The 15,412-nt window shown below is 46.5% G+C and overlaps 1 protein-coding gene across 1 annotated transcript in view; it reads left to right on the top strand.

Moving 5' to 3' along the window:
- The window catches only part of HAUS4 (HAUS augmin like complex subunit 4), an 80,416-nt gene that overhangs the window by 64,300 nt on the left and 704 nt on the right, over positions 1 to 15,412 (top strand). Inside the window, exons 7-8 of the mRNA XM_069761778.1 lie at positions 15,063 to 15,193; positions 15,280 to 15,348. Of these exons, the coding sequence (XP_069617879.1) occupies positions 15,063 to 15,193; positions 15,280 to 15,348 (200 nt within the window). The remainder of the gene's footprint in view (positions 1 to 15,062; positions 15,194 to 15,279; positions 15,349 to 15,412) is intronic.

Consider the following 15,412-nt stretch of genomic DNA (forward strand, 5'->3'; position numbering starts at 1 on the left):
TTCCTAAGTAGCGGCACATCGGTTGTCTGGGCCCCTTATTTTCGGCTCTTTGCGGCCACGCGCCGGACCGAAGCCGCAAATTTAGTCCCCGGCTTTGGCCTAGCCGCAGGACGCTGCCGATAGGCTCCGCCCATCCCTTCGCGTCATTCGGCGGCGCCGCCCCCCGGTCCTGGCGCTTCTCGCCGCCTCCGAGATCTCTCTCCTGATCTCGGCGGCCATCTTGGTCCCTCACTGCACGCCGCAGCTCCAGCTCTGCCGCAGCTTCTAGGCGACACAGCGCCCACGTGCAGCGTTTTTCCAGCTCCTCTTCGTCTTCTCAGGACAGCGGGACACAGGACCTGGGTAAGGAGACCTCGTCAGCCTCTCCTCTGCAGCGTCGCCCTCTGCTTCCCTAGCTTATAGACCCTGTGGTCTATTTTTTTTGCATTAGAATCATGTCCCAGTCAAGGTCTAAAAAATCCTCTAAGGTGCATACGACCTTTTTTTTTCTGCGTGTACCACCTGCCAGGCCCCACTTCCTCGGCCTCAATGTTCTCCCCTCTGCTCTGCCTGCGATGCTCCATGTGCCCAGGAGCCCTCCACCGACTCCGGCGTACCTAGTCCCCCCCCCCCCCCCCGTGGGTCGCTTCCCTGTCGCAGTCCGTGGATTTTTTAGCCAATGCCATCAAATCCATTCAAAATCCTCCCGGGGAACGGGGCAATCCGTTACAGGTCCGAAGAGATCCCTCCGTAACAGGGGAATCGTCGGCCAGCAGGGGCCGCTCTCTCCATAAAGAGGCACGGTCATCCAGAAAACTGATCCGCACTACCTCTCCTGAGCGCTCACCTCGCCACTCAGACTCTGGCAGCTCCACCTCTCGCTCACCCTCTTTGGGGGCTCGCAGCGTTCACGACTCTGAACATGAGTCCGAAGTATCATTGGACCCGGAGGCTCCGGAGTTCAGAGCTACGGTTGACTCCCTCATTGTAGCAGTCAATCACGCACTTAAGGTGGATGATGACTCTAATTCCGCTCCGGAACACGCTGTCTCTTTTACCAGAACCAAGTGCTCTCACAAAACTTTTGCCTCTCACCCAGATTTTTCTGGATATAGTCAGGCGACACAGGGAGCGTCCAGATGAGCGTTTCACGGGAAAGAAGGACCTGGTATCGAAGTATCCCTTTTCAGCAGATCTCGTGAAAGACTGGACGGATCCCCCTATAGTAGATCCTCCGGTCTCGCGCCTGGCTTCTAAAACGCTTCTTTCAGTCCCGGACGGCGCTTCAATTAAGAGTCCCACTGAACGCCAGCTAGACTCTCTAGCTCGCTCAGTGTACGAAGCCTCAGGTTCTTCCCTATCCCCCTCCTTCGCCGCGGCTTGGGTGGCCAAGGCAATGGTTTCCTGGGCGGATGCTCTAGCGAAATCCATTCATGAACAGGACCTCCCGTCTGAGATGGCGGACCTGGCTAAACAGATAGCCATGGCTAGTGATTACGTGATGTACGCATCCCTCGATGCAGCGAATTGCGCAGCATCGGCGGCTTCTAACGCCATCTCTATCAGAAGGGCACTTTGGCTCAGAGAGTGGCGCGCAGATTCCTCCTCTAAAAAATCTCTGATCTCTCTCCCTTTTCAAAGCGGGCGCCTTTTCGGTGAAAAGCTTGACCAGCTTATTTCCGACGCCACAGGGGGAAAGAGCAAGTTCCTTCCCCAACAGAGGCCCAAGGCGGCCTTCCAGCGCCAGCCTTACTTTCGCTTTCGTACCAGCCCAGCCTGGTCCAATCCTACCGGTCTTTCCAGATTGGACCGATCCGCTCGCACAGACAGAGACGCTCGTCCCTCCTTCAGGCCGAATCCGTCCTGGCGCGGAAAGCCGAGGCAGCCCAGAACCAGAGGTTCGAGACCCCCCAGATTCCCGTCTCAATGACTCGGGAACGGCGCCAGTCGATACCACCAGAGTAGGCGGACGTCTACTCCTTTTTCAGCAAGCCTGGCTCTCCGTCATTCACGACGAATGGGTCAGGGATCTGGTATCGTCTGGCTACAAAATAGAGTTCTCCGCTCCTCCTCCAACTCTGTTTTTCCCCTCTCGTCTCCCCAGTTCGGGAGCTCAGTCTCGCGCCCTCCTTTGCGCCATTCACTCCCTCCGCCAGAGCGGGGTCATTGTCCCGGTTCCGGAACACGAGAGGTTCAAAGGTTTCTACTCAAACCTCTTCATCGTGCCAAAGAAGGACGGAAAAGTGCGCCCCATTTTGGATCTGAAGCTCCTGAACAAGTGCGTAAGAGTACGGCACTTCAGGATGGAATCGCTCAGGTCGGTCATCTCTTCGATGGAAAGAGGGGAATTCTTGGCATCGATAGGCATCCTTGATGTCTAATCTTCACATTCCGATATTCCCGCCTCATCAGAGGTTCCTCCGCTTTGCCGTTCTAGAGGACCATTTCCAGTTCACGGCCTTACCCTTCGGTCTTGCCACGGCGCCCAGGGTATTCACGAAGGTCATGGCGGCTGTCATGGCCATTCTTCATTCTCGAGGAGTCGTCGTGTTACCTTACTTAGACGATCTCCTCATAAAGGGCACGTCTTTTCAGGCCTGCGAGTCAAGCGTCCACATTACCCTGGATTCTCTTTCGCGCCTGGGCTGGTTGATCAACTTGGACAAGTCCTCTCCTGTTCCTGCCCGTCGGATCTCCTTCCTGGGAATGATCCTGGACACTTCAAGGGGGCTGGTCTTGCTTCCTCGGTCCAAGGCCCAAGCGCTTCAGCAGGGAGCCCGAACGCTCTGCCATCCTCGCCCGCGAACCATTCGGTTCGCCATGAAGATCCTGGGAAAGATGGTTGCAGCAATCGAAGCGGTTCCTTTCGCTCAACTCCATCTCCGTCCCTTGCAACAGGCTTTGCTGGACAACTGGGACAGGAGTCTCCCATCTCTCGACCGCCCTTGCCCCCTGTTCCCGCGGGTCAGACAATCACTCGTATGGTGGACCCTGGGTCCATCTCTTCTCCAGGGGAAGTCCTTCCTCCCGATCTGCTGGTTAGTGGTAACTACCGACGCCAGTCTCCTCGGCTGGGGGGCGGTGTTTCTTCACCATTCTGCCCAGGGCCGTTGGACAGTTCGGGAATCCAGACTCCCCATCAACATCCTGGAGATTCGTGCGATCAGACTTGCCCTGAGTCGCTTTCACGCCCTGCTCGCGGGTCACCCAATACGAGTCCAATCGGACAACGTCACGGCGGTGGCTTACATCAACCACCAGGGGGGTACCCGCAGCAGGGCGGCGAAGCAGGAAGTCTCTCACATTCTTCGTTGGGCCGAAACCAACCATTCCACCATCTCTGCGGTGCACATCCCGGGAGTCGAGAACTGGGCGGCGGACTTCTTGAGCCGCCAGTGCCTTGCCTCGGGGGAGTGGGAACTCCATCCGGAGGTCTTTCGACAGATCTGCCTTCGCTGGGGGACCCCGGACGTGGATCTGATGGCGTCCAGATTGAACACCAAGGTCCACAACTTCATTGCACGTTCTCGGGATCCCCAGGCCTTAGGAGTAGACGCGCTGATTTCTCCGTGGCATCAGTTTCAACTCCCATACGTGTTTCCTCCCCTTCCCTTACTGCCGAAGGTGATCCGAAAGATCAAGACGGGGGGAGTTCCGGTCATTCTGGTCGCCCCAGACTGGCCACGCCGCGCTTGGTACGCGGAACTCGTTCAGCTCGTAGCCGACGTTCCCTGGCGGTTACCAGACCGCCCAGACCTGCTTCACCAAGGTCCGATCTGCCACCAGAGCTTAGGGGCCCTACGTTTAACGGCGTGGCTGTTGAAACCTGGATTCTAACTCGAGCCGGTTTCTCTCAGCAGGTCATTCCCACCATGTTAAGTGCTCGCAAGGCGTCTTCCGCCTCCATTTACCACCGCGTCTGGAAAACTTTCTTCTCATGGTGCAGGCTCCGAGGTCACCCTCCGCTCGCTTTCTCTATCCCTTGCATCTTGAATTTACTTCAGTCCGGTCTGGACTCCGGCTTGGCACTGAGTTCCCTCAAAGGCCAGATCTCAGCGTTATCCGTGCTGTTCCAGCGCAGGATCGCCGCCAACCTTCAGGTCAAGACCTTCATTCAGGGAGTCTCCCATGTGGTTCCCCCCTACAGGATGCCGTTAGAGACCTGGGATCTCAACTTGGTCCTGGGGGTTCTTCAGGAACCTCCGTTCGAACCCCTTCAAGACGTTCCGCTCTCTGTCCTCTCATGGAAGGTTGCCTTCCTGGTAGCGGTGACGTCCATCAGAAGGGTTTCAGAGCTGGCCGCTTTATCCTGCCGGGCTCCTTTCCTTGCCTTTCATCAGGACAAAGTAGTTCTACGCCCTTCCCCGGCGTTTCTTCCGAAGGTGGTCTCATCTTTTCATCTTAACGAGGACATCATTCTTCCCTCCTTTTGCCCGCAGCCCAAACATAGGGTTGAGAAGGCTCTCCATACCCTGGACGTGGTACGGGCCCTCAGGAGGTACATTTCCAGAACGGCTCATTTCAGAAAATCGGACGCCCTTTTCGTGCTCCCGGAGGGTCACAGAAAGGGTTTGGCTGCGTCTAAAGCCACGATAGCCAGATGGATCCGATCTGCTATCCAGGAATCCTATCGGGTCAGGGGCAGTCCTATCCCGGCGGGGATTAGAGCACACTCCACTCGGTCGATGGGTGCTTCCTGGGCCATCCGGCACCAGGCAACAGCGGAGCAGGTTTGCAAGGCCGCAACGTGGTCCAGCCTGCATACTTTCACAAAGCACTACAATGTCCACATTCACTCCTCTGCGGACGCGGCCCTTGGCAGACGTATCCTGCAAGCGGCCGTTGCGCATTTGTAGTCAGATGGTACACTGAGTTATTTGGTTGTATTGTTTCCCTCCCAGGGACTGCTTTGGGACGTCCCAAGGTCCTGTGTCCCCCAATGAGGCGAAGGAGAAATAGGGATTTTTGTGTGTACTCACCGTAAAATCCTTTTCTCCGAGCCACTCATTGGGGGACACAGCACCCACCCTGGTAGCCTTACGGCTCGTTACCTTTTTTGGTCTTTGACTGTTTGTTTGACATGTTATATTCTAATGTTACTTGATATATTGTTGTTATTATCCTACTGCTTTTGCACTGAACTGGGTCTCTGGAAGCCAGCATGAGGGTGTATACTGCAGGGGAGGAGCTAACCTTTTTTTGTCTCAGCTTAGTGTCAGCCTCCTAGTGACAGCAGCATAACCCATGGTCCTGTGTCCCCCAATGAGTGGCTCGGAGAAAAGGATTTTACGGTGAGTACACACAAAAATCCCTATTTTGTGCAGTTATATTGGTTTACCTGGTGAAAATTAACAAGTGAGATGGGAATATATTTGTTTTTTATTAAGTTGCCTAATAATTCTGCACAGTAATGGTTACCTGCACAAACTGTTATCCTCCTTAGCCAAATCTAAAAAAAAAACACCCCAACTTCCAAAAATATTAAGCTTTGATACAGTTAGGTCCCTATATATTTGGACAGAGACAACATTTTTCTAATTTTGGTTATAGACATCACCACAATGAATTTTAAACAAAACAATTCAGATGCAGTTGAAGCTCAGATTTTTAGCTTTCATTTGAGGGTATCCACATTAAAATTGAATGAAGGGTTTAGGAGTTTCAGCTCCTTAACATGTGCCACCCTGTTTTTAATGGGACCAAAAGTAATTGGACAGATTCAATAATTTAACCCCTTCAAGTCGCGGCCCTTTTTCATTTTTGCGTTTTCGTTTTTCACTTCCCTCCTTCCCTGAGCCATAACTTTTTTTATTTTTCCGTCAAGTTGTACTTTTGAACGACACCATTGGTTTTACCATGTCTTTTACTAGAAAACGGGAAAAAATTTCCAAGTGCGGTGAAATTGCAAAAAAAGTGCAATCCCACACTTGTTTTTTGTTTGGCTTTTTTGCTAGGTTCACTAAATGCCAAAACTAACCTGCCATTATGATTCTCTAGGTCATTACGAGTTCATAGACACCAAACATGTCTAGTTTATTTTTTATCCAAGTGGTGAAAAAAAATTCCAAACTTTGCTTAAATAAAAAAAAAAGTGCCATTTTCCGATACCCGTAGCGTCTCCATTTTTCGTGATCTGGGGTCGGGTGAGGGCTTATTTTTTGCGTGCCGGGCTGATGTTTTTAATGATACCATATTTGCGCAGATACGTTCTTTTGATCGCCCGTTATTGCATTTTAATGCAATGTAGCGGTGACCAAAAAAACGTAATTCTGGCGTTTCGGATTTTTTTCTCGCTGCGCCTTTTAGCGATCAGGTTAATGCTTTTTTTTAATTGATGGATCGGGCGATTCTGAATGCGGCGATACCAAATATGTGTATGTTGGATTTTTTTTTTTTTTTTATTGTTTTATTTAGGATGGGGCGAAAGGGGGGTGATTTAAACTTTTATATTTTTTATATTTTTTTCATATTTTTAAAAACCTTTTTTTTTTTTACTTGTGCCATGCTTCAATAGCCTCCATGGGAGGCTAGAAGCTGGCATAGCCTGACCGGCTCTGCTACATAGCAGCGATCATCAGATCGCTGCTATGTAGCTGAAATGCAGGTGTGCTGTGAGCGCCGACCACAGGGGGGCGCTCACAGCAGGCCTGCATCAGTAACCATATAGAGGTCTCAAGGACCTCTATGGTTACCTTCCTGATGCATCGCCGACCCCGATCATGTGACAGGGGTCGGCGATGACGTCATTTCCAGCCGCCCGGCCGGATGCGGTAGTTGAATGCCACTGTCTGTGTTTGACAGCGGCATTTAACAGATTAACCCCTTTACCCCCAAGGGTGGTTTGCACGTTAATGACCGGGCCAATTTTTACAATTCTGACCACTGTCCCTTTGTGAGGTTATAACTCTGGAACGCTTCAACAGATCCCAGTGATTCTGACATTGTTTTCTCGTGACATATTGTACTTCATGACAATGGTAAAAATTCTTTGATAGTACCTGCGTTTGTGAAAAAAAAAAAAACGGAAATTTGGCGAAAATTATGACAATTTCGCAATTTTCCAAATTTGAATTTTTATGCAATTAAATCACAGAGATATGTCACACAAAATACTTAATAAGTAACATTTCCCACATGTCTACTTTACATCAGCACAATTTTGGAACCAAAATTTTTTTTTTTGTTAGGGAGTTATAAGGGTTAAAAGTTGACCAGCAATTTCTCATTTCTACAACACCATTTTTTTTTTTAGGGACCACATCTCATTTGAAGTCATTTTGAGGGGTCTATATGATAGAAAATACCCAAGTGTGACACCATTCTAAAAACTACACCCCTCAAGGTGCTCAAAACCATATTCAAGAAGTTTATTAACCCTTCTGGTGCTTCACAGGAATTTTTTGAATGTTTAAATAAAAATGAACATTTAACTTTTTTTCACAAAAAATTTAATTCCGCTCCAATTTGTTTACTTTTACCAAGGGTAACAGGAGAAAATAGACCCCAAACATTGTTGTACAATTTGTCCTGAGCACGACAATACCCCACATGTGGGGGTAAACCACTGTTTGGGCGCATGGCAGAGCTCGGAAGGGAAGGAGCCCCGTTTGACTTTTCAATGCAAAATTGACAGGAATTGAGATGGGACGCCATGTTGCGTTTGGAGAGCCACTGATGTGCCTAAACATTGAAACCCCCCACAAGTGACACCATTTTGGAAAGTAGACCCCCCCTAAGGAACTTATCTAGATGTGTGGTGAGCACTTTGACCCAAGTTTTAGCCCCCAGTTTTGTATTTTCCCACCCAAGGGTAACAGGAGAAATTGGACCCCAAAAGTTGTTGTCCAATTTGTCCTGAGTACGCTGATACCCCATATATTGGGGTAAACCCCTGTTTGGGCACACGGGAGAGCTCGGAAGGGAAGAAGCACTGTTTTACTTTTTCAACGCAGAATTTGCTGGAATTGAGATCGGACGCCATGTCGCGTTTGGAGAGCCCCTGATGTGCCTAAACAGTGGAAACCCCCCAATTATAACTGAAACCCTAATCCAAACACACCCCTAACCCTAATCCCAACAGTAACCTTAACCACACCTCTAACCCTGACACACACCTAACCCTAATCCCAACCCTATTCCCAACTGTAAATGTAATCTAAACCCTAACCGTAACTTTAGCCCCAACCCTAACTGTAGCCTTAACCCTAGCCCCAACCCTAACTTTAGCCCCAACCCAAACTGTAGCCCTAACCATAGCCCTAACCCTAACTTTAGCCCCAACCCTAACTGTAGCCCTAGCCCTAACCCTAGCCCTAATGGAAATAAATACATTTTTTTTAATTTTTCCCAAACTAAGGGGGTGATGAAGGGGGGTTTGATATACTTTTATAGCGGGTTTTTTAGCGGATTTTTATGATTGGCAGCCGTCACACACTGAAAGACGCTTTTTATTGCAAAAAATATTTTTTGCGTTACCACATTTTGAGAGCTATAATTTTTCCATATTTTGGTTCAGAGTCATGTGAGGTCTTGTTTTTTGCGGGATGAGTTGACGTTTTTATTGGTAACATTTTCGGGCACGTTACCTTTTTTGATCGCTTTTTATTCCGATTTTTGCGAGGCAGAATGACCAAAAAACAGCTATTCATGAATTTCTTTTGGGGGAGGCGTTTATACCGTTCCGCGTTTGGTAAAATTGATAAAGCAGTTTTATTCTTCGGGTCAGTACGATTACAGCGACACCTCATTTATATAATTTTTTTATGTTTTGGCGCTTTTATACGATAAAAACTATTTTATAGAAAAATAATTATTTTTGCATCGCTTTATTCTCAGGACTATAACTTTTTTTTTTTTTTGCTGATGATGCTGTATGGCGGCTCGTTTTTTGCGGGACAAGATGACGCTTTCAGCGGTATCATGGTTATTTATATCTGTCCTTTTGATCGCGTGTTATTCCACTTTTTGTTCGGCGGTATGATAATAAAGCGTTGTTTTTTGCCTCGTTTTTTTTTTTTTTTTCTTACGGTGTTTACTGAAGGGGTTAACTAGTGGGTCAGTTTTATAGGTCGGGCCGTTGCGGACGCGGCGATACTAAATGTGTACTTTTATTCTTTTTTTTTTTTATTATTTAGATAAAGAAATGTATTTAGGGGAATAATATATATATATTTTTTTTTTTTCATTATTTAGGAATATTTTTTTTTACACATTTCGAAAACATTTTTTTAACTTTTTTACATTGTCCCAGGGGGGGACATCACAGATCAGTGATCTGACAGTGTGCACAGCGCTGCAGCCTTCACAGTGCCTGCTCTGAGCAGGCTCTGTGAAGCCACCTCCCTCCCTGCAGGACCCGGATCCGCGGTCATCTTGGATCCGGGGCTGGAGGAAGCAGGGAGGGAGGTAAGACCCTCGCAGCAACGCGATCACATCGCGTTGCTGCGGGGGGCTCAGGGAAGCCCGCAGGGAGCCCCCTCCCTGCAGGAAGCTTCCCTATACCGCCGGCACATCGCGATCATCTTTGATCGCGGTGTGCCAGGGGTTAATGTGCCGGGGGCGGTCCGTGACCGCTCCTGGCACATAGTGCCGGATGTCAGCTGCGATAAACAGCTGACACCCGGCCACGATCGGCGGCGCTCCCCCCGTGAGCGCCGCCGATCGCGCTGGACGTACTATCCCGTCTGTGGTCATGGGGGCCCACCCAACCTCGACGGGATAGTACGTCCCATGTCAGAAAGGGGTTAATAGCGGCGGGTGAATAGCGATTTCACCCGCCGCTATTGCACCGTGCAGTGAACCCTCTGTATTTACTTTCATGCAGTCTTCTCTTTATGGTAGATTTGGATATTGATACGCCGACCTCCTGGAGAGTGTTGGTCACTTGGTTGGCTGTTGTGAAGGGGTTTCTCTTCACCATGGAGATTATTCTGCGATCATCCACCACTGTTGTCTTCTGTGGGCGCCCAGGTCTTTTTGCATTGATGAGTTTACCAGTGTTTTCTTTCTTTCTCAGGATGTACCAAACTGTAGATTTTGCCACTCCTAATATTGTAGCAATTTCTCGGATGGTTTTTTTCTGTTTTCGCAGCTTAAGGATGGCTTGTGTCACCTGCATGGAGAGCTCCTTTGACCTCATGTTTACTTCATAGCAAAACCTTCCAAATGCAAGCACCACACCTCAAATCAACTCCAGGCCTTTTATCTGCTTAATTGAGAATGAAATAACGAAGGGATTGCCCACACGTGTCCATGAAATAGCCTTGGAATCAATTGTCCAATTACTTTTGGACCCTTTAAAAACCGGGTGGCACATGTTAAAAAGCTGAAACTCCTAAACCCTTCATCCAATTTTAATGTGGATACCCTCAAATGAAAGCTGAACGTCTGAACTTCAACTGTATCTGAATTGTTTTGTTTAAAATTCATTGTGGTGATGTCTATAACCAAAATTAGAAAAATGTTCTCTGTCCAAATATATATGGACCTAACTGTATGAGTCTTTTGGTTTGATTGAGAACATAGTTCTTGATCAATAATAAAAATAATCCTCTAAAATACAACTTGCCTAATAATTCTGCATACAGTGTATGTAAGAGTGCCAGATTAAAAAACCTGTAGGCATGATAACAAAGCGCCTCCAAAGGTTAATAGCCATGGGAGAATCTTTTTCCAGAGAAATTGCCGTATTGTTTAACTATAAAACGCATCACAGGTTTAGACAGCAGAAAATGGGAAAAACATTTTTCCTATTAATTAAAACTGCCCTGGTGATGTAAAGTTTAGCGGTCATTAATGTACTATACAATATGGACATAATAGGTCTATTAATATTTCTCTGCAGTGTATCACACACACACACACACACACACACACACACACACACACACACACACACACACACACTCTACCTCTTAGGCTGGTTTCACATTTGCGGTTTTTTTTTTTTTTTTTGCGCTAAAAAACACAAAGCATGCGCTTTTTTCCCCCTATACTTCACATTAAAAACACATGCGTTTTTTTGCATGCGTTTTGACGCGTTTTTGCAACGCATGCGTTTTTTTTCTCTGCATGCGTTGTATTGCAGAAATGCAACATGTAGTAATTTTAGTGGTAACAAAACCAGGCAACATAATAGATACACGAGGGGAATTGAAGCACTAGATAGTGCAGAATAACCCCCCACCAAACACAAAAACCAACTCCATAAGAATTCTGAATGATGATTACACAAGGAGCATATAGGTAGTCCAAAAAATAACAATACTTTATTAAATAACATATATTTGTACAAAAGTGCAAACAGTAACCGCAGAATAGTATAAAAAAATAGTGTTCAAGGATGATTAAAAACATGCATGAGTGGGTATCCCCCGGTGTGCACTGATTATGGGGCCAGTGTAACAGCTAATGGTAAGGACGTACTGCTATAGGTGCATCTATATCAAAATGTACCAATAAGTCAACAATGCCCAATGGCGTAAAAGTGAAGGATTTTACAGAGCAGCACTTACCAATGCAAGGTCCCAGAGCAGGGCACACCGGGTGGGATCCACAAACGCAACCCCCGACGCGCGTTTCGCCCACAGATTTGATAGCTTTATCAAGGGGAGATGGCGCTGAATGAGTTTGGCATCATTAAATAAGGCCGGCCTGCCACCATGTGATTAGTCACCTGTTAAATCCCAGCCAGTGGCAGCGGAATACTCGGCGCATGCACGTGTCCGAGCGCCGCGTCGCAGAAGGCGTCATGCATCGCGGGGGTGCCTGGGAAAATACCCAGAGCGCACGCGCAATGCAGAAGAGACGCAGCTGCGAGGGGGAGAGACACGGCGCATGCGCACCACCGCGGTAAGCCGGCTCGGGAGTATAGAGCCTCCCACTGATGTAAACCCCAGTGTCATCAATGCAGGGAGGGGAGAGAAACACAACATGGGATCTAACCCCTCATACCGACCTACAAAATAGATATATGACCATGAGTTGAAATATTATAGAAGCGGCAAATATAAACCAGTGATACGGCCCTAGTGATAATCCAATTGAAACAGTATAAGCCGCAACAAACAGGGAAGTTTGATGGTCGGTTGTATGTTGATAGTGAGGAGGTGACATCCTCACGATATTTGGAGAGGAGATCCATTCCGGCCAATACTGATGAAATAGATAGGATGCCAATAACCCTGTCATTGCTTAGAGTGGCTAAAAAACACATACAAAAATATAGACATGAGTGAAAATAAAAGCAAATTAAAGCCATAACAAAAGGAAGATCCCCAGTGGGAACCCACTCTGGGGGGAGATGTAAAGAATGGAGGGGCAAAGGATGCACACAAGCAGGACTCACATTACATGAGAACAAAACAAATGAGAGAAAAAATCGTCAGTGGCGTTATAGGTCTGGTGAAGAGCCAGGTGCCACAATAGGGCACCAATAAAATAACCACAACAGGTTAGAGAAAAGAGGAGAAACTTAGGGACTCATTCAGTCCTTTGGGTGCCATGGTATCAACCCGAACGATCCAACCTGCTTCCCACTGGGCAAGGGCCTTCTTATAATTACCACCTCTAGCCCCGAGGTGAATACTCTCGATGCCCCTGACCTGAAGAGTCCCCGCATCACAGTTATAGAATTGTTTAAAGTGTAGTAATTTTAGCGGCGTTTTTTTGCGGCAAAAAAACATATTGATGTCTATGTAAACGCATGCGTTTTTAAGCACATGCGTTTGCATGCGTTTTTATAGAAAAACACAAGAATACACACTGATAAGCCACCCCCAAACCCTAACCCTAAGGGATCCTAACCCTAAGGGTTAAGGTTAGGATCCCTAGGGTTAGAGTTTGGGATAGGGTTAGAGTTTGTATTTTAGGGTTAGGGTTAGAGTTTGTGTTTTAGGGTTAGAGTTTGTGTTTTAGGGTTAGGATCCCTAGGGTTACTAGGGATCCTAACCCTAGCTATTTCTGTTTATAGTGGGTTTTCTAGTTGATTTTGATTGGCAGCTGTCACACACTTCTCATCATGGGTTTCAAAAACGCAAACGCAGGAAAAAACGCTTGTAAACGCGTCAAAATGCGTTTGCGTTTAAAACGCTGCAGATCAAAACGCAAGTGTGAAACCAGCCTTATTTAGTTATTATGCATGCTTATATAGCACTATCATATTCCACATCACTTTACAGACATTATCATCACTGACAATCTAAATTCCTTATCAGTATGTCTTTGGAGTGTGGGAGGAAACCCACATATATACGGTAAGAACTAACAAACTCATTGCAGACTTTGTCCTTGGTGGGATTTGAACCCAGGACCACAGCGCTGCAAAGCAACAATGCTAACTACTGAGCCAGTACTCTGTACTCTGCTACATATGCATGTTTAAATACACACACACACACACACACAGTTCTGCTACATATGCACATATAGATACAAACACACATACACTTCTGCTACATGCACAGCTCTGCTACATATGCACGTATAGATACAAACACATACACACACTTATGCTACATGCACAGTTCTGCTACATATGCACGTATAGATACAAACACACATACACTTCTGCTACATGCACAGTTCTGCTACATATGCACGTATAGATACAAACACATACACACACTTATGCTACATGCACAGTTCTGCTACATATGCACGTATAGATACAAACACATACACACACTTATGCTACATGCACAGTTCTGCTACATATGCACGTATAGATACAAACACATACACACACTTATGCTACATGCACAGTTCTGCTACATATGCACGTATAGATACAAACACACATACACTTCTGCTACATGCACAGTTCTGCTACATATGCACGTATAGATACAAACACATACACACACTTATGCTACATGCACAGTTCTGCTACATATGCACGTATAGATACAAACACATACACACACACTTATGCTACATGCACAGTTCTGCTACATATGCACGTATAGATACAAACACATACACACACACTTATGCTACATGCACAGTTCTGCTACATATGCACGTATAGATACAAACACATACACACACTTATGCTACATGCACAGTTCTGCTACATATGCACGTATAGATACAAACACATACACACACTTATGCTACATGCACAGTTCTGCTACATATGCACGTATAGATACAAACACACATACACTTCTGCTACATGCACAGTTCTGCTACATATGCACGTATAGATACAAACACATACACACACTTATGCTACATGCACAGCTCTGCTACATATGCACGTATAGATACAAACACACATACACTTCTGCTACATGCACAGCTCTGCTACATATGCACGTATAGATACAAACACATACACACTTATGCTACATGCACAGTTCTGCTACATATGCACGTATAGATACAAACACACATACACTTCTGCTACATGCACAGTTCTGCTACATATGCACGTATAGATACAAACACATACACACACTTATGCTACATGCACAGTTCTGCTACATATGCACGTATAGATACAAACACATACACACACTTATGCTACATGCACAGTTCTGCTACATATGCACGTATAGATACAAACACACATACACTTCTGCTACATGCACAGTTCTGCTACATATGCACGTATAGATACAAACACATACACACACTTATGCTACATGCACAGTTCTGCTACATATGCACGTATAGATACAAACACATACACACACTTATGCTACATGCACAGTTCTGCTACATATGCACGTATAGATACAAACACATACACACACTTATGCTACATGCACAGCTCTGCTACATATGCACGTATAGATACAAACACATACACACACTTATGCTACATGCACAGCTCTGCTACGTATGCTACAAGCACACTTGCATACGCACATAGCTCTGCTATATGCACGTTTTTACACACACATTATACATTATCACATATTGCATTTCCTTTCAGGCATGTGACTGATAATATAACTTAAAGTCCTGGACCTAGTTGGGTGGAAGTTGATTACGTACTCTAGGATATATGACCTAGAGAAGACAGCGTGTTTTCTATGGTAAAAGTAAAGCTTACAAAAAAATCTCATTGGCGTTTTTAGGTGCTTTTGCGGTGCCTGCAACTCTTCCGGAAGGCTGTGTCCACTCTCCGTCTTCAGGCACAGTCTGACGTAGACAAGATGAACGCTGAATACCTGGAAACAAAGAGTAGCGCTTTGTTTCTAAAACTACGGTAAGAGTTGTGACTCGACACTTTGAGGTTTTTTCTTAATTCTTGTCAGGCCGACACTTCCTCACCTAATTTCTTATGTCTTACAGGATGGAAGAGCTCCAAGTCCTCACTGACACATACACTCCTGAGAAGGTGGAAGTTCACAAATACATCAGGTAAAGAAGGGGAACAAATGGTGTGGATCTGGGTAATGTCACTTCTCCTTGCTCACTTTTTCAA

Source organism: Ranitomeya imitator, chromosome 1 (genome assembly GCF_032444005.1).
Source record: "Ranitomeya imitator isolate aRanImi1 chromosome 1, aRanImi1.pri, whole genome shotgun sequence".
NCBI classification, from domain to species: domain Eukaryota; kingdom Metazoa; phylum Chordata; class Amphibia; order Anura; family Dendrobatidae; genus Ranitomeya; species Ranitomeya imitator.